Source organism: Podarcis cretensis (assembly GCF_951804945.1).
Source record: "Podarcis cretensis genome assembly, chromosome: 6".
In the NCBI taxonomy this organism is placed as follows: domain Eukaryota; kingdom Metazoa; phylum Chordata; class Lepidosauria; order Squamata; family Lacertidae; genus Podarcis; species Podarcis cretensis.
Genome location: NC_137175.1, coordinates 68,662,412 through 68,681,397, shown reverse-complemented (window position 1 = coordinate 68,681,397; position 18,986 = coordinate 68,662,412). Strand labels below are relative to the sequence as shown.

Here is an 18,986-nt window from a genome sequence, read left to right as displayed (position 1 = left end):
TCCAGGGCCGGATTTAGGTTTGATGAGGCCCTAAGCTCCTGAAGGTCCAGCTGTCCTTTGTCAACAACAAATTGTTGCTGTTTTTTGTGTTGAATATATGCTATATGGTCATTTATGGACCTAATAGGTATCTAAAGCCATTTGCATATAACAAATATGTATTGTATCAAAGTAATTGTTTGACTGAAATACAATTAAGAAGTACCGGTATATTAATAGTGAAATAATGATTAAGCTCTAACTTAAAATGATTTTTTATTCATAACAAAGTTAATACAGTCATACCTCATGTTACGTTTGCTTCAGGTTGAGCATTTTCAGGTTGTGTCCTGCGGTGACCCGGAAGTACCAGAAAGGAATACTTCCGGGTTTCACCGCTCGTGCATGCGCACAAAATGACGTCACTCGCATGTGCAGAAGCGGCGAATCGCAACCCGAGTGTGCGCAGACGCGGGTTGCGTTCTTTTCAGGTTGCGAACGGGCCTCCGGAACAGATCTCGTTCGCAACCAGAGGTACCACTGTAATGCAAACACATTGGCATTTGGCAATAACAAAAGTTCCTTTAGAAACACAGTGTACAAAGACTCATAATCTAGTCTCTAGAAACTTGCTATAACATGAAATAATAATAGGTGTAAATATATGATCAAACTACTAATAATTATAAATAGCAGAATGTAAGCATGAGCAAACCAGTGATATCTTAGGGAGCAGGCTAGCAGGCGGGGCCCATTTCTTACATCATAGGGGCCAACACAACACAAAACACTGTTGCTGTATATAGGTTTTATTTTATCTTATATTTTGGAATTGTACATCCAGGTTTTTTTCCCTTTAATTTTTTGGGGGGACCCCAAGAGAGTGGGGCCCTAAGCTATAGCTTGTTTAGCTTATATGTACCGTATACAATATATATGTATATGTATAGCTTATATGTATACATTATATATGTAGGTCTACTTTTCAGTTTCACTTGAGCTACACTGCTATTTCCATTTTTTGAGATTTAGCCCTGCTCTCATTCCCTTGACTTTTATCTTACAAGGCACTATAATTGCCTAATTGCCACACGTGTTTCTGTTCCATTTGATCAATAGCTTAGCTTTCTGCTGCTGCTGCTTTTTTTTTTAAAAAAAGATGTAAATGTGAAATTTCAATATGTGATTGCTTGCAGCACATCAGGCTACTACCAACAAAGCGGCAAGGTGTTAGTATGTAAAACCTTTTTTAAAATTCAATTTCTCACAATATTTGCAGATATAGATGAGTGTGCTGAACCAGTAACTGCTGCCTGTGGAGATCATGCGAAATGTGAAAATGTGTATGGAGGATATAACTGCTCCTGTAAGGAAGGTTATCAACCATCCACAGGAAAATTACAGTTTAAGCCAAATGATGGCACTTCCTGCCAAGGTAAATGATATTATAGAGCTTTATGTGTTATTATAAAACTATATCTTCTGAGAGGCCCACCGGTAACTCTTTATCTTCAGTTAGATTAATCAGCTGGATATAAAAAAGTGGCAAGATGTGAATACCTGCATTATTATTATGCTTTTTAAAAGAGGAAGAAAAGACTGATAGGTGTGTTTGCTGAAAAATAGAAGTAGCCTGTCGTATATTATAAAATACAGAACTGATTTTCTTCTATTACTTACCAACCAAAGTCCATTAACCGTTAAGGGGTCAAATACACTATATGACTGTAGCTTTGCTTTTATAAATAGAGCCTTAGAGATATTCCAAAGCTGTGTTACACTTGAGTAAAGATTGGGCAAAACATGTAAACAGAAATGCTAACTTGGTACGATGAAATCATCTTTGCTTAATCTAGATTCATGCAGGTGTCTTTTTGGTTCAGATTGAATTTTTTGTCCAAGTCGGTTTAAATACAAGTGGCTTTTAAAATAAAAATTTAAAAATGCATTGACAAGTATCAGTGAGTATGTGGCTGTCACACATTTAACTGCACCTGCCATAACATGCAGTATTGCTTACCTCATGCTGTGGCATCACCATGATATACCATGTTTTCCTCACCCTCACTCCACAAAATTGGCTGCCACTGATTGGGGCAGAGAAATGCAGAATGTTGTGATGTCACAGCATGGATAGCATGGAGCTGCAGTGCTGTTACCTCATAGGGTAGCCACACTTGTCGGTTTTGACCATTCAACATCTATCCCTAAAAGGTTCAAGACACCATACAATCAAATTTACAAAACCACAAAAGAGAAAGAACAAAGCCAGGCATGTCACTGATTTTTTAAAGAAGCTTCATAATTAATCAGATGAGTTCCCATCAAAGGTAAAGGGACCCCTGACCATTAGGTCCCGTCGTGGCTGACTCTGTGGTTGCGGCGCTCATCTCGCTTTATTGGCCAAGGGAGCTGGTGTACAGCTTCTGGGTCATGTGGCCAGAACAGTGCACAGAAACACCGTTAGAGCTCAACGTCGAGCCTACCAAGTGGCGATAGCGACGGCGAAGAAGACTTTCTTCACCGCCTCTATTGCATCTGCAGAAAATAGTAGCAGGAGACTCTTTCAGGTGGTTCGTAATTTAATGGAACCACCTTTACCACCGGGGCCTTGTAAAGACCCCAAGATCTCCTGCAACGATTTTGCAAAGTTTTTTGCAGATAAAATCACTCATATTCGGAAGGAGCTAGACACCACCGTGGGAGCAGTGCCGGGGCGGGAGAGTGCTAGAGCTCTGTCTGGTCAAGTTGCATGGAATCAATTTCAATCCGTTACCCCCGAGGATGTGGACAGGCTGCTTGGACGCGTGAAACCAACCACCTGTCTCCTGGATCCTTGCCCATCCTGGCTAATAAAAGCAAGCCGGAAAGGGCTGGGCGGTGGGCTCTGCGGGGTGGTGAATGCTTCCCTCTGTGAGGGAACATTCCCAGATCCGCTGAAAGAGGCGGTCATTAAACCGCTTCTTAAAAAACCATCTTTAGACCCGGCCAGTATGGCCAACTATCGCCCAGTCTCAAATCTTCCTTTCTTGGGCAAGGTGATTGAGCGTGTGGTTGCTGAACAACTCCAGGCACGCCTGGAGGATGCGGACCATTTGGATCCCTTCCAATCGGGATTCAGGCCTCATCATGGGACTGAAACTGCCTTGGTCGCGTTGGTTGATGATCTCCGGCGAGCTAGGGACAAAGGTGAGAGTTGTTTCCTAGTTCTGCTGGATCTCTCAGCGGCCTTTGATACAATCGACCATAACATCCTTCTGGACCGTCTAGAGGGGCTGGGAGCTGGGGGCACTTTTATACAGTGGTTTCGCTCCTTCCTCCTGGGCCGTGTTCAGAAAGTGGTGGGGGGGGATGAGTGTTCAGACCCCTGGGCCCTCACTTGTGGGGTGCCTCAGGGTTCTGTCCTCTCCCCCATGCTTTTTAACATCTATATGAAGCCGCTGGGAGAGATCATCAGGGGGTTTGGACTGGGTGCCCATCAATATGCAGATGATACCCAGCTCTACCTCTCTTTCAAATCAGAACCAGTGAAGGCGGTGAAGGTCCTGTGTGAGTGCCTGGAGGCGGTTGGAGGATGGATGGCGGCTAATGGATTGAGATTGAATCCTGACAAGACAGAAGTACTGTTTCGGGGGGACAGGGGGCGGGCTGGTGTGGAGGACTCCCTGGTCCTGAATAGGGTAACTGTGCCCCTGAAGGACCAGGTGCGCAGCCTGGGAGTCATTTTGGACTCACAGCTGTCCATGGAGGCGCAGGTCAATTCTGTATCCAGGGCAGCTGTCTACCAACTCCACCTGGTACGCAGGCTGAGACCCTACCTGCCCGCAGACTGTCTCGCCAGAGTGGTGCATGCTCTAGTTATCTCCCGCTTGGACTACTGCAATGCGCTCTACGCGGGGCTACCTTTGAAGGTGACTCGGAAACTACAACTAATCCAGAATGCGGCAGCTAGACTGGTGGCTGGGGGCAGCCGCCGAGACCACATAACACCGGTCTTGAAAGACCTACATTGGCTCCCAGTACGTTTCCGAGCACAATTCAAAGTGCTGGTGTTGACCTTTAAAGCCCTAAACAGCCTCGGCCCAGTATACCTGAAGGAGCGTCTCCACCCCCATCGTTCTGCCCGGACGCTGAGGTCCAGCGCCGAGGGCCTTCTGGCGGTTCCTTCATTGCGAGAAGCAAAGCTACAGGGAACCAGGCAGAGGGCCTTCTCGGTCGTGGCGCCTGCCCTGTGGAACGCCCTCCCATCAGATGTCAAAGCGATAAATAACTACCTGACATTCAGAAGACATCTTAAGGCAGCCCTGTTCAGGGAAGTTTTTAATCTGTGATATTTTAGTGTATTTTTGGTTTTTATGGAAGCCGCCCAGAGTGGCTGGGGAAACCCAGCCAGATGGGCGAGGTACAAATAATAAATTATTATTATTATTATTATTATTATTATTATTATTATTATTATTATTAACCTTCCCGCCGGAGCAGTACCTATTTATCTACTTGCACTTTTGACGTGCTTTCGAACTGCTAGGTTGGCAGGAGCCCATCTATTATTATTGCTACATAAATCTTAACTTTCATAAAACATTCCTGAATATATAAGAGCATTCTTCAAAATAAAAACAAAAAGTTTGTAAAAGTCTCAGCAGTAGCAGCAGCTTAGAAAGGGCATTCTGCCCTGTGTGTGAGAGGAGGAGAAATGCGTCTTCTGAGAAGGTAGCTGCTATCCATGGCTTTGTAAATGCTTTTAAAACAGGAATGGGTGATATTCGTCTATTCTGAGTCCAATTCAATTTTGGATACATGCTGAGCGTATGTGGTTGGGTACATGTCTCTCCCCAAAGAGATTACCCTGTGTTCAATCCTGCATCTCACAGAATGAATATATGTCGAGCCATTCACAATGCTGCATGCAAATCCAACCCAATTTAACAACAACAAAAAAGTATCTCTGGCTTTTAAAACATACTGAATGGGGAAGTCTGGAGCTTTAGTTATCAGCCAGACTGAAATAACTGTATGCCAAGACCTTAATATCCCCTTTTAATATCAGCAGCAATCCCAGCGCCAAAGTGTGAACTGAACTATGACTGCATAGCTGAAAATATTAACAGAACCTTAGCCAAAGTAAGTAAGACTCACATATTTATCTATTGTCAAATCTTATTTTTACTTTCCCTCTGTCCTGAAATGATACCGATATTATTTCTGGTACTACAATCTTAAGAAGATGACAGCTGCAATGGCATACGTTACTTGGGCTGCGGGGCTGCCTGACAGTTGCAGTGCCATTATGGCTGCTTATTGCAGCATATCAGACCAGCACCAGTCCACCTATGGTGCCACAACTGCCTCGGGCGGCAGGATCCACGGGGCAGTTGCCACCATTGTTCCTGATGTAGATCTTCACTTACCCCTTCTTTTCTGGTGGAGAGAGGCACCATTTTGTCATTTGTCTCAGGTGCCAAAATGTCTTGGACCAGCCCTGCATCTGGCACAGCCTGTGTTAGACACACCTGCTTGTACACTGGGTTTTCCAGATTTATTTTTACAGCTACCCTATATGGTACAGTCTATATGGAAAGATGGGTACCTACACAAGGCTACCTAGTGAGCCAGGTCTGGGGAACCTGTGTGCTTCCAGATATTATTCAACTACAGCTCTCATCATTCCTTGGCCATGCTGGCTGGGTCTGCTAGGAGCTAGAATCCAGTGACAATGGGAGGATCACAGATTTAATACCCCTGCAGTAAGCCATGAATAGACTGAGCCTTGAGCCTTCCAAGTCGACATCCAATATTCTATTCACTCTCATGTCAGCTCATCTTGTTAACTAATGTTGATAAATGAATATGAATGTATATGAATTTGACTGTAAATGTTAGGAATGTCATGCCTAATGATTTCAACTTTCTTTCAGATTAGAAAAATAAAAGAACCCCTGGCTGTATTACAAGAAATCAATCAAAACACTGTAGGGCAAATTTCACCTGTGGATGTGATTTCCTACATAGAAGCATTATCTGTATCTTCTCCCTTGCTAACCATCGTGAATAACACGATTTCTGACAATGAAATGCTCTATAATCTAACTCTTAATGTAAGTGAATCGAGCCGTGCAGCAGATTTGATCTATTTTTGCAGGGTGGGGAGCACTTATAAGATATAGTACATAACCTAAAGTACTTTTTTATTATTAATCTAACAGGAATTCATTAATACTGTGAACAATTTCGTTCAGAAGGATAAAACTGCAGCGTGGGAAGCTATCCCGGAAGTTAACAGAAGAAGAAGCCTCACTAAACTGATGCATGCTGCAGAAGAAACCACGGCACTCATGTCACAGAGCTTTCAAAAGACAACAGAAGTGGAGGTTAATGCCAGTGATTTAGGTATGCAAAAGGGAGCAAATGATTTGAAAACTGTTCCTATTTTCCTTCCAGGACAGACTGTTGATATTGGAAGCAATGTTGTGTGAATGCCTTGCAGAGGCTGTTGTTGTAGAGACTCAATTAAGACATCTGTCTTCACACTACCCTTCTGCCCAGCTCTCTCTGTGTTTGGAAATCTAAAGGGTCTCTTCACTGTGCCTTCTGCATGTGTCTTCCAGGAGCTGCATCATGGCATCACAGGAACTCATATGAGATAGGTCAGCATCAGACACAAAACTGAGACAGAGAGTTTGCAGTTGCCCATGGCTAGTTAGTGAGTAGTAACCACAGCTGTGCCATGCCATTGCAGAACTCAGTCTATTAGCATACAGATAAAGGTTAAGGACCCCTGGACGGTTAAGCCCAGTTGAATTTGACTATGAGGTATGGTGCTCATCTCCGCTTTCAAGCTGAGGGAGCTGGTGTTTGTCCTCTTCTCCAGGTCATGTGGCCAGCATGACTAAACCACTTCTGGTGCAATGGGACACCGTGAAGCCTATTTATCTACCCACGCTGGTATGCTTTCGAACTGTTAGGTTGATGGGAGCTGGAATAGAGCAACGGGAGCTCACCCCGTTGTGTGGATTCAAACTGCCGATCATGCGATCAGCAAACCCAAGACGTTCAGTGGTTTAGACTACAGTGCCACCTGTGTCCCATTAGCATACATCACCCAGATTTTCACCTCAAAACTTCATCATAAAACTGCAACACTTCAACACAGAAGTGCATAAGCTGCAGGCTGCCCCAAGAGAAATTACTTTTAAGGCTCTGAAATGGCTGCACACCTTTTCCCAGGTGGGTGAGGGTTTCAAAACCTCCCCCCCCCCCCGTCCTAGCCGCCATCCCTGGGCGGTCAGAGTTCATGTTGCCAGCTGGCTACTTGGGAATTTCTCTGGTTGGCCAGTCTGCTGGGCGTGATTGCCCACCCAAACCTGAAGTTTAAATGGGCCAGTCCAATCAGAGACTCTTATGGTTGGCCAGGCATTGTCTGCTTTCATGCCTGGCCAGCCAGTGATGCATATAAGTCAGCTGTGCGGACAACCTTGGTAAGAGGACCTTTTTTTAATGCTCTCCTAAAACATTTGCTGATATTTGGTTTGCTGGAAACTTCAGATCACAAATATGTGTGCTTTCTGTGCTATAAGTAACAGGCAGTCCAGTTAAGTAATTCCACCCCATTAGTCAAATGCTTGTTTTGCTTTGCTTTTAACTGTCTGATTGACCTTTCTGCTACCTTATGGGTGACTGAAGCACTACACTGATCAGAGCAAAGCAACAAAAAGGACTCTATGCCCTCTAATGTCATTTTCTTTGTCCAGGGTGGTTCATATTAGGTTGCTTTCTTTGGTTTCAGCAACAGACATCATTAAAGCGCAGTGCAGCTGTACCCTGTGTAGCTGTATCTTTGTGTAGTAATAATAAAATATTCATTTCTACCTCCAAATATTATAAAATAAAAACTGTTCAATGGTGCTGTGCTTTTAAAGATGGCAATTGATATTCCATTTCAGAAATGCATTCTTAATAAAAAGGTTGTTCCTTTGAAAGTAGTTTCCATTATTCTTTAGGAAATGCATTGAATGCAAAGCAAATTAGGGGCTGCATTTTTCCAAGGAAAGGTACAAAAATGGAAATAAAAGATTTGTGCCTACTAGAACTAATGAACCCCTGAACAAATATGAACCACACAATGGTGCGTGTGTGCGTGTGTGTGCATGCGTCTTCGCTCTTAAATTACCTGGCTGGACTTTGTGCTGACATCTGTAATAAATGTTCAGCTGAGTGTAAACCTAATTGCAGAAGTGTGAGGTTTAGTAGGCTGGGATGTAATTGTGATTTCCAAAGGAGTTTTCCTCCTTTCTTCTTTTCTTTTGCAGCTTTCAAAGTTCTTGCCTTTGATATACAGCGCATGGAGCACATTCACCAGCATGTGCAGTTGGGAGGAGAGATTATAAAGGTCTCTGCAAAGAAAAAGGAAGCAACTACTTCTAAAGGTTAGGGAGAGAAATGTGACTCGAGGAATTAGGCTATAGAAGTGAAGTTCAATGGGGTTTTCCAGAAGCCTCCTCCTTTGCAAAATTCAGGAAAGTAAATCCTTCAGGAGTGTTTGGGATAGCCAATCCCAATGATTCAATTTCAATGATTTCTCAAAGGTATTTCACTAGAAATGCACCCTTGGCAAGGATCAAATGCCTGCTCTTGGAAATATTCAAAACATAATTGCAAAGCAACAACAAAACAAACCTCTGGAATAAATCCAGTTAACTCCCATGAATGGACCTGTACACAGAAGGAGCCAAGGTCCAGCAGGTGTTCCCTGCTGGGAAAAGTGGGGAGGTGATTTTCACTCATTTCCTCCTTCTCCCACCATCCCCCGAGCCACTTTTTCCCCCTAGACTGCAAACTTCTCCCAAACTCTTCAGAACAGATTTTCACTAGCACAGGGTTGGATCCAGAGTTCACATGAGCAGATTTCTTCTCAAAGGCAGAAACATGGTAGCTCAGTCAGTAGAGCATGAGACTCTCAGTCTCATGGTTGTGGGTTCAAGCCTAACATTGGACAAAAAGATTCCTGCATTGAAGAAGGTTGGAATAGATGTTCCTCATGGTCACTTCCAACTCAACGATTCTATGACATCAGAGGAAAGGAGGGGCAGGTTTTGCTAGTTTCCTCCTCCCTGCAGCTTCCTGTTCCTCCTGAATATTTGCTCTGGAAGTTTGGGGGAGAGAACAGTGTGGGAGGTGGCACTGGGAGCTGCAGGAGCAATGGAGGAAATTGCCAACAGCAACAACAAAATATTCCTCCTCTTTTCAGCAGGAGCCTCTGCTGGACTTCAATGCCTTCTCTGAACCAAAGGAGCCCTTCCAGTCACAATAGGGAAAGTTTGGACCCATCTGCTTAATTTTGCATCACAAACACTCATTTTTAATACTGGTGGGTTATATTATCTTGAGAGGCAGACATTCTTCACTGTCTCTTAACCTTTTCAATAACTGTGTTGCAAAAAAAATCCTGTTATGCATATTTCATGCAAAATAATTACAGATATCTATTATTTGTCATTTCCTTATTATCTTCAGGGTTGTTAGGAAACAAGCTACAACCCACTAAGCACAGTTTGTTTGATTGATAGGCACCGTTGCAGTTGTGTTTCTGCGGTACAGCAATATTGGCTCTCTCTTCTCATCATCGCAGAACTTCTCACTGGAGGAAAATTCAGAGCATGGAGAGACAGTAGGGTCATCAGTTATAGCTGTCGCAATTCACTCCACGCCACCTATGCTGTACCCAGTAGAGAAAATAACATTGACTTTAAAACATGCACAGGTAGGTTTTCTTTCTAATGAACACCTGATTAAAAGTAAGCCTACAATTATGTTGTAACAAGGAGCTACTCTGTTTTCATTTGGTTGTTCACTCACACCTATGTCATTTGCTGATATGTGTATATAATATGATTAGAGGGGAAATTACAATTCTGATTTCCGCTCAGCAAGTGCCAGGGAGGGAGTGTGTTAGCGCTGCAAAGTGTTGATAGGAATTGACAAGACTAATAAGTGCATGTTGGTTCTACTACACAATTGTCAATAATTGGTTAGCGTAATCCGAATCTCCTCCTCACCTCTCAACATCCTCCATTTACAAACTGTGCATCTGTTGCATTTGCCACGTTTGCCTTGAGAGGCAAAAGCAGATGAGCAAAATTTAGCAGGGCACTGAAGTTAATGCTCCTGGTGCTGCATCGCACAAACAGGTGACGTGGTGGGCAATCAGCAGTAGATTGCTGTAATCTGCTGTACGTGGGCTGCCATTAAAGACTATTTGGAAACTTCAGCTGGTACAGCATGTGGCAGTATGAATACCTGAGGGGGACAAAGAATCAGATCACATCCCACCTACTGTATTGTCACACTGGCTGCCTACTGTTTGCGGGTCCTGGTTAAAGTGTTATTTATGACCCTAGATGTTTTGTAATCAGGTTTTCCAAAGGGCTACCTACATCAATATGAGAATGGGATATTGGGATAGCTTGGATGGTAGAGCATGAGACTCTTAATCTTAGGGTTGTGGGTTTGAGCCCCAAGTTGGGCAAGAGATTCTTTTACTGCAGGGGTGAACCAAATGGCCCTCACGATCCCTTCCAACTCTACAATTCTATTCTTGAGCTTGAAGATCAGCTTCTGGGGCTCTGCTCTCTAGCCTGATGATCAGAAGTTGCTAGATTCAAAAGATGTGGCCTTTCAGAAGCAGCCTCACATCTGTGGAATATCCTCCCCCAGGAGGTATTTATAGTCCCACCACCGAAAATTTCTAAAAGAAAAACAATCTTAAAATCTTTTATTTCAGTCTGCTTTTCATTAGCTGCTGTGCTAAGCCTGGATAGAGCCTGGTACTGATAATGCCAAGGGTGCAACTTCAATACCTGTATGGCAGATTGTCCTTACAAATCTGCAATTCTATTATTATTATTATTATTATTATTATTATTATTATTATTAACTAATTTTATTATTTATACCCCGCCCATCCAGCTGGGTTTCCCTAGCCACTCTATGATGAAGTTACTTATCATTTTCAGGAGCATAATTTGCTGTTTTTTTGTACTATATTGCTATTTTTATTGTGCTTGTAATTCATTAACTATCTTGTATCTCTTCTTGGGAGGGCAATGGACCTGAAAGGTGAGTCAAAAGCCTTTTAATCGGGGGGGCGGGGCAGAAAAAGAACAGTTTCACTGAAAATTTAGATAAATTCATATAATTACTTTCTTTCCTCCTGTGCTAAAAGACATGATATTACATAGTGTATGATAGACAGGAGTTGATAGGAAGTAGAATGGCATTAAATCCTGTTATTAAATCCTGACTCAGCCATAAATCCCACTCAGTATTCTTGGCGAAGTAACAATGTATTGACCTTGTCTACCTCCCAGGGCTTTTGTGAAGAAGTCATCATGATTTTGGGGGGGGAAGACAGTCAAGATCCAAATATAATAAATAAAAAAAAGTAGAATATTAAATGGGTATGATTCAGTATGCACCTTTAGCAGGTAAGCCGAGGAAAGGTTTTTGGTTTTGATGTTGTTTTGCAGGAGGATAAGGGCAATAATATGGACGATGAAAGTCCAGACTAGGCAAGCAGTATCATAGCACTTTAAACAGTTATGACTTACCCTGAAGAATCCTAGAATAATAGAACAGTAGAAAAGGGACTCTGAGAATCACTTAGTCCAACTCCCTGGAATGCAGGAATATGCAGCTGTCGCATACAGGAATCAAACCTGCAACCTTGCCGCTTTCAGCACCATGCTCTAACCAACTGAGCTATCCAGGCTGACCTTAGTATAGTTGGTTAAAGTTGCTGAGAGTTCTAAGGCCCCTCAAAGAGCTACAATTCCCAAAGTGGTTTAACAATCAATCCCTCTTCCCAGCAGCTCTGGGAATTGTTGTTCTGCGAGGTAATTAACAGCCTTCTGCCAACTCTCCACTCCCTTAATGAACTACAGCCATGATTGTTAAAGTGGCATGATGCTGATTTGAATGTATGGTGCAGATGGGGCCTAAAACAAGAAAGATGGGACATTATTATTATTATTAAGAGTTATAGACCACCCTTCATCACAAGATCTCAAGGCAGTTCACAGGATAAAAATATTAGGTAAAAACACAAGTAAACCGCTTCTACTTCTGAGTGGGGGCGGGTTGCGGTCTCACTGTCAGGCCCACCCCCACCTCAGCGTTGGGGCGGAACTGTGTCCCATGTTAAGCTGAGGCGGCCCGGCTATGCCAGGCAGTGAGTGGCCAATCGGGCAACTTGAGACTAAGCATTAAAAAGGACTTTGAGGACTTGTCAATAACCTTCGACAAAATGGCTATTTTATGGTCACAACTCCTGGAGAGACACATTTGGCGTGACAGTCGCTGCCCAGCTGCCACTAACAAAGCCAGGAAACTCTTGGATCGTGCTGTAACATGCAAGGTGTTGGCACTGGGTGGCCATGTGATTTGCCACCCAGGAAATGCCTACAGCAATGAGGCCCTCTATTGGGCAGATGGCGTTCATCTTTCCAATGGCGGAAATGACGTCTGGTTGGCTGATATTATCAAAGGAATAGGAGTTTGGTTGCAGGTGTGAGGGTATTGGCAACAAGCTTTGGGCTCATGTGGCGGTTAGGCATTGGAATAGCGATGTGTGGGGGAGGAGAGGTGCGGCCGTCACCTGCCCCTCCATGCTCAAGGGTATTCCATTAAAGGAATCCAGGGGCGTGGATCTCATCTGAAGGGGCTATGGCCACGCCATGACCCCATTGGGAACCCAGGGGATGCTTGAGTCGATCCACATTGGTGGGCTCCCCCCACTGGTGGTTTACCCTTACAGACTTCCTGCAAGGCAGGCAGGAAGTCAGATATAGTCTGTTGGTGCCAATGCCTAAGCCAATATGGCTCACATTCTGTAACCAATAAAGTTGTGGCCTAAATTTTGCCCATTAACATTAACCTAAAATTCTGTGTCCTAGTGTCTTTATTCTCCTGGGGGTGGGTTGGGGGCTTTGACACACAAGTAGTTAAAACAAAAACAACAAAACAATGACCTCTGCTCCCACAAACCCATTTCAAAGACTAGAAGGTTAGGTGGTGCAAAAAGTCCAAGGCCTGTAGTACAGTCAAATACACTCTCTGTAAAGAGAAGAATTAGCAAGTCCTGGTCAAAATAAGGCCACTAGAAATGGACAGGAGCAAACATATTAATTATATAGACATTTTTAAATCCATTATTTGGACTGTTGATTTCTAAAACTCAGGAACAATGTTTGAAAAGAAGGAGAAAGCAGGTGTAGTTTTCCTTCCTCTCTTTAGTCTACCTTCTTTTACCTATCTTGTTTCATCTTTCTGTTTTGATTTCCTTTGTTTTTATTCCTGTGTTTCTCCTGATCCTGAATTATGAACAGTTCAGATTCTGGGTTTTGTGGAATAAAGGCATTGTGATGAATTGCCTCTGCTAATGTAGCAGATACTTCTTATTGAGTGGCTTTGTGCCTCTTGCCATCCATTAAACATTTTCCTTCTGTTCCAGACTGTAGACAAAAAAGATGTTAAGTGTGCATTTTGGAATTATTCAGAAGACACAATGGAAGGAAACTGGTCTACAGAAGGATGTGAACGAGCACATTTCAATAGCACCCATACCACATGCAGATGCAATCATCTTACCCCTTTTGCTGTTTTGATGTCCTCAAACAACTCTGAAGTTGTAAGTGCTCTTTTGAAATATAGTGTTTATTAATTTCTTTAGATAGTTTGTGTGTAGAACCAATTGGTCTCTGCAGTTAAATTGTTACTTCCTTCCTCGCTTGGTCTATCGCTTTATTCTCACCGAGCAAATACACAATGGGATAATTCTTTAGCAGCAGTAGATATTTTCATGGTTAGGATGTCCCTGAACTTCACACTGTGAATATTCCATTATAACAATGTAAAGGTAAAGGTAAAGGGACCCTTGACCATTAGCAGTTGTGGATGACTCTGGGGTTGCGGCACTCATCTTGCTTTATTGGCCGAGGGAGTCAGCGTACAGCTTCCAGGTCATGTGGCCAGCATGACTAAGCTGCTTCTGGTGAACCAGAGCAGCGCACGGAAACGCCGTTTACCTTCCTGCCAGAGTGGTACCTATTTATCTACTTGCACTTCGTGCTTTCGAACTGCTAGGTTGGCAGGAGCAGGGACCGAGCAACAGGAGCTCACCCCGTTGTGGGGATTCAAACTACCGACCTTCTGATTAGCAAGCCCTAGGCTCTGTGGTTTAACCCACAGTGCCACCCACATCCCTATAACAAAGTAATGCACATGCTATCTCTTAAATGGGTGCTAACTACTCTACTCTCCCCCCGTTTATTATTTGTTTTTAACTGCCATTGAGCATTTTTCAACACCCATAATATTTATTATCTGTATATTATTCATGCTTATCAATAACCCTGAGACTTAAGTCACTACTATCTTCATTTTACAAACAGAAAATGGGGCAGAGAGACCATTCACGGTCACTGAGCAGCTGTAAAAGTACTATTTATGCCACTAACAGTCACGGTTTCCCCCATGATTCCCAGGCACTGTCGCTTGTTAAAGGTGCTGAGAGTTTTTAGGCGACCCCTATTCCCCTCATAGAGGTAAAGGTAAAGGTAAAGGTACCCCTGCCTGTACGGGCCAGTCTTGACAGACTCTGGGGTTGTGCGCCCATCTCACTTAAGAGGCCAGGGGCCAGCGCTGTCCGGAGACACTTCCGGGTCACGCGGCCAGCGTGACATCGCTGCTCTGGCCAGAGCCAGAGCCAGAGCCACACACGGAAACGCCGTTTACCTTCCCGCTGGTAAGCGGTCCCTATTTATCTACTTGCACCCGGAGGTGCTTTCGAACTGCTAGGTTGGCAGGCGCTGGGACCGAGCAGCGGGAGCGCACCCCGCCGCAGGGATTCGAACCGCCGACCTTTCGATCGGCAAGCCCTTGGCGCTGAGGCTTTAACCCACAGCGCCACCTGCGTCCCACCCTCATAGAGGTACCATTCCCATAATGCTTTAACAATCAATCTTCCCAGGAAACCCTGGGAATTGTGAGGGGAATAGGGGCCTCCTAATAATTCTCAGCACCTTTAACAATCTACAATTCCAAGGGTTGTTTTGGGGAAGCTAGGTTGGTTAAAGTGGCATAAACTATGTAAGATGTGGATATGACCACAGAATATGCAATAGGCCAATTTTCCCCAGAAGTAAACCTGACTAAAAAGAAATGTATGAACAGACAGAACTTCAGACTTTTGAAAACCATAGTGCATTTTATTTAAAGAAAAAGCAAATGTAGAATGATACAAAAAAAGTGGAAATATTTTATTGTGGTGGTTGTGTACCCATTTCCAATATGGAGCACTTAGCATTCAACAAAAACAACTGCTGTGTATAACATTAATATTAGACAAGCATATATGGAATTCTAGTCATTTGCATATATAGTGATATAACATACCTTCTCCCCTCCTTTTAGATTTTTTATTCATTTTTTTATTTCTATTTTATTTTGTTCAGTTGAAATATTCTCAGTAAGAAATTAAAAAAGAAGTACATAGCTGAGTATCAGATTAAAGGAAGATCCCCATAAAATGGACATGGTTTCTAAATACAGGCCAAGTGATCACAGAGAGAGAGAGAGAGAGAGAGAGAGAGAGAGAGAGAGAGAGAGTCAAAACGCTTCCTTAAAAAACCCCTCACATTTGAACTGAAATTGTAAGTTGCTTTTAGCAACTAAGAAGCAGAATCTGTCAGCATGAAGAGCCCAGCATGTGTCAATGCAATGTGTTTGTGCTAATACTCTCAAGTCGGCTAAATCCTCTGTCCAAAAATAAAAAGCTCCCTCCCTTGAGTTATACTTAGACTCCTTTGCAGCTCATGAGGAGTCCTCAAATACAAGAGTGTGTTTTGCATCTGCGGGGTGTTTACTTAATTTGAGTTTAAAATATTAATCTGAAAGCAAGTGATAAGACAAGTCAAGAGTGAATTGTTTTCGTTTTCTAAAAATAAAATTAAAAAAAACAACCCAGGTTTATGCTCCATCTCTTTGAGTGGGATAATTTTCAAAGCACTTCAAATGATATCCATTACATTATTCTGTCATAAGGTATTAATGGGCAGTTAAATTAATGACAGCTACTTGGAAAAGAAATATGCTGGGCTCTATGGCTATTGGTGACAGATAATTGCCAGTTCAATCTGACGATCTCTACAGTCCCTGAAGAAATCAATATCTATATTTATCCAGGCATACCAATGCAAAACCAGATAACAGATAGCCTGCACCTCCACTGCACTCCCCAAAACCTGTTCTGGGGTTTCCCCCAATCCCCCAGAGCAAATTTAGAAGGCACAGGCAGAGGGGGAGATAAGTCCTATCGTCCAAGTTCTATGATTTTTCCCTGCACACTTCCTTGTGCCAACTAGTACCTTAATAAAATCAATTAAAAAATGTGTAAAGCATTTCAACCAATAACTTGGCTGGGTATTTTAACAAGGAGTATGGAGGGGGGGAATTGAAATAGAATCAGAACTCCATTATCAAATGAGGTTTTAAAGAAGCTATTCTTTAGCCATTCTCTCCAATATGTTATATTATTATTTTCCCCCTCCCAGGATGACAAAAATTATTATATTCTCACAAGAATTACTCAGCTTGGAATAATTATCTCCTTGATCTGCCTCTCCATGTGCATTTTCACTTTCTGGTTCTTCAGCGAAATTCAAAGTACAAGGACAACAATTCACAAAAATCTCTGTTGCAGCCTTTTTCTGGCTGAGCTAATTTTTCTTGTTGGAATTAACATGAACAATAATAAGGTACGTGGCCTTTCCTTATGCCATTTCATGTTGGGTAGGAAAGCAAATGTGTGCTCTAAAGTGCCTTTTTCAGAGGTGTAAGTAGCATTTCCCAGTTTCCCCATGAATGTTTTACCCACAAGTAGCTGTGGATAAAACACTCATTTAAGGATTCCAGGAAATCCCATTCAGAAAGTGTGAGCCTCATTGAAGAGAAGTAAGGGTCTTCTGCCAGAGGTCCACTCTGAGAATTGGAGCCTTAACTAAGACAAAATGGAGGCAGATTTTTAACTGAGTTTAAATTGACCATGTTCCAATAATATCAGAAGGTGTTACTTCGGCAGGGGTTGTCTTGGTCTTGTTTCAGTGTAAAGAGGGACTGCTTGTATACACACCCATGTGGAGCAGGGGGTATATATAAGGTTGAACACATTCTGTGGAAAATATATATCATCTGCTTCATCAGTTTGTGTATTTCATGTGATTGTAGGCACACAGGCAAAAAGAAATGAGCATGAGGTCTGAGTTTTAAAATGAAATGGGTTTGGTGGTTTCCTGTGTACTTACAGAAAAGTAATGACAGGGCCTGGGCCATTTTCCTATCGAGACAAATTTCCAGTGGAAGAGGTTTTGCTGGTACTGTAATATGACAACATTTTTAACCTGCATTGCAAGATATGGAGTCTTTTATGTTATTCACTTACGCTTTTTTCTGTTTTCCCTTCTAGCTATTCTGTTCAATCACTGCTGGATTACTCCATTACTTCCTCTTAGCTGCGTTCGCGTGGATGTGTATCGAAGGCATTCACCTGTACCTTATAGTTGTTGGAGTAATCTACAATAAAGGATTCTTACACAAGAATTTCTATATCTTTGGCTACGTGAGCCCAGCAGTGGTGGTTGGCATTTCTGCCGCACTGGGATCCAAATACTACGAAAGAACTGATGTGTAATTCATTGTTTACATATTGACTTTAGTTATAGATAGTTCTGACATGACTTCTTCCTGCATCAGCCCACTGAGATGTGATCACTTAAGCATGTTTCTGATAGGAAACTATGTTCACATAACAGTGAGTTGCCTGCACACTCCTGTGTACATTATATTGGACTGCGACTACCCATCGAAGAAATGGTTGGCCCAGCCAGCTTTGATGACTATGGTGGTTATTTTTCAGAAAGAGATGTGTGGCCTCACTGCAACTATGAAAGGTGTATGCAATCTCCTCTACCCCTACCATTTTGTCAGTGCTATGCACACTGCTATCAATCCAGTCTCTGGATATTCTGAGGCAGTTCTGACTACTAGATGAAGGAATCTAGCCCCAGACAGATGCATGTTTGTGCATGAAAGCCACACCCACCAGGGTATGAATGCATAGACACTTGATTGCACGCATCTGCTTCTTGGGTTGCAGGGAATACATACTGTGATACTTATGGAAATTTTCACTGTTAAGTTCTAGACACAAAGGCATATGCCCTGATCCAGATGGGTTTTTATGCTTGTGGTAGCTCAGATGTGCAACCCAAGCTGCCATATCTATAAGGAGGTGGGCACATCATGTCTGTACAGAACTGCCCCCTTCTGTGAAATGAATGGTCCTCTTTTCCTTCTGTTGAAACCACAACAAAATGGTTTCCCAGCATAGATAAAAGAATCTCACAACACTCAGAGGTTGGGGTGGTGTACAACATTATTTTATGATGATTGCTATTTTGGGTTTAACATGATATGTTGGGTGAAAAAAAATATCATGCAGGGTCACTAGTCTGGTAATTCAGACAATCAGGCTTGTGGCTTCCCTCCACAATAGGCTTCCCACAATGAGGAATACCACATATCTAGTGGCCATAATGTAAGAACACAAAATGAGCCTGGTAGACTCAAAGCCTATCTAAGCCAGCATTTAGTTCCCTCAGAGGGCAACCCGATACTCATGGGAAGCCCACAAGCAGTGCCAGATTTACATATAAGCTAAACAAGCTATAGCTTAGGGCCCCACTCTCTTGGGGGCCCCTAAAAAACTTAAAGGGGAAAAATGCATATACATTTCCAAAATATAAGATAAAAAAACAAATAAAATAAAACCTACATACCTATTAGGTCCATAAATTACCTTATAGCATATATTCAACACACACAAAAACAGCGACAATTTGTTGTTGACAAAGGACAGCTGGACATATAAAGGGCCCCATTACCTTCAGTAGCTT

The 18,986-nt window shown here is 42.8% G+C and overlaps 1 protein-coding gene across 2 annotated transcripts in view; it reads left to right on the top strand.

Moving 5' to 3' along the window:
* The window catches only part of ADGRL4 (adhesion G protein-coupled receptor L4), an 88,240-nt gene that overhangs the window by 46,698 nt on the left and 22,556 nt on the right, over positions 1–18,986 (top strand). Inside the window, exons 4-12 of one of the 2 annotated variants that reach the window (XM_079981326.1) lie at positions 1,259–1,414; positions 5,033–5,103; positions 5,898–6,077; positions 6,186–6,369; positions 8,289–8,405; positions 9,546–9,739; positions 13,487–13,663; positions 16,587–16,790; positions 17,498–17,718. In XM_079981326.1, coding sequence (XP_079837452.1) covers positions 1,259–1,414; positions 5,033–5,103; positions 5,898–6,077; positions 6,186–6,369; positions 8,289–8,405; positions 9,546–9,739; positions 13,487–13,663; positions 16,587–16,790; positions 17,498–17,718 — 1,504 coding nt within the window. Of the gene's footprint in view, positions 1–1,258; positions 1,415–5,029; positions 5,104–5,897; positions 6,078–6,185; positions 6,370–8,288; positions 8,406–9,545; positions 9,740–13,486; positions 13,664–16,586; positions 16,791–17,497; positions 17,719–18,986 lie in introns of both variants that reach the window. The other variant, XM_079981325.1, reaches the window with a different exon arrangement.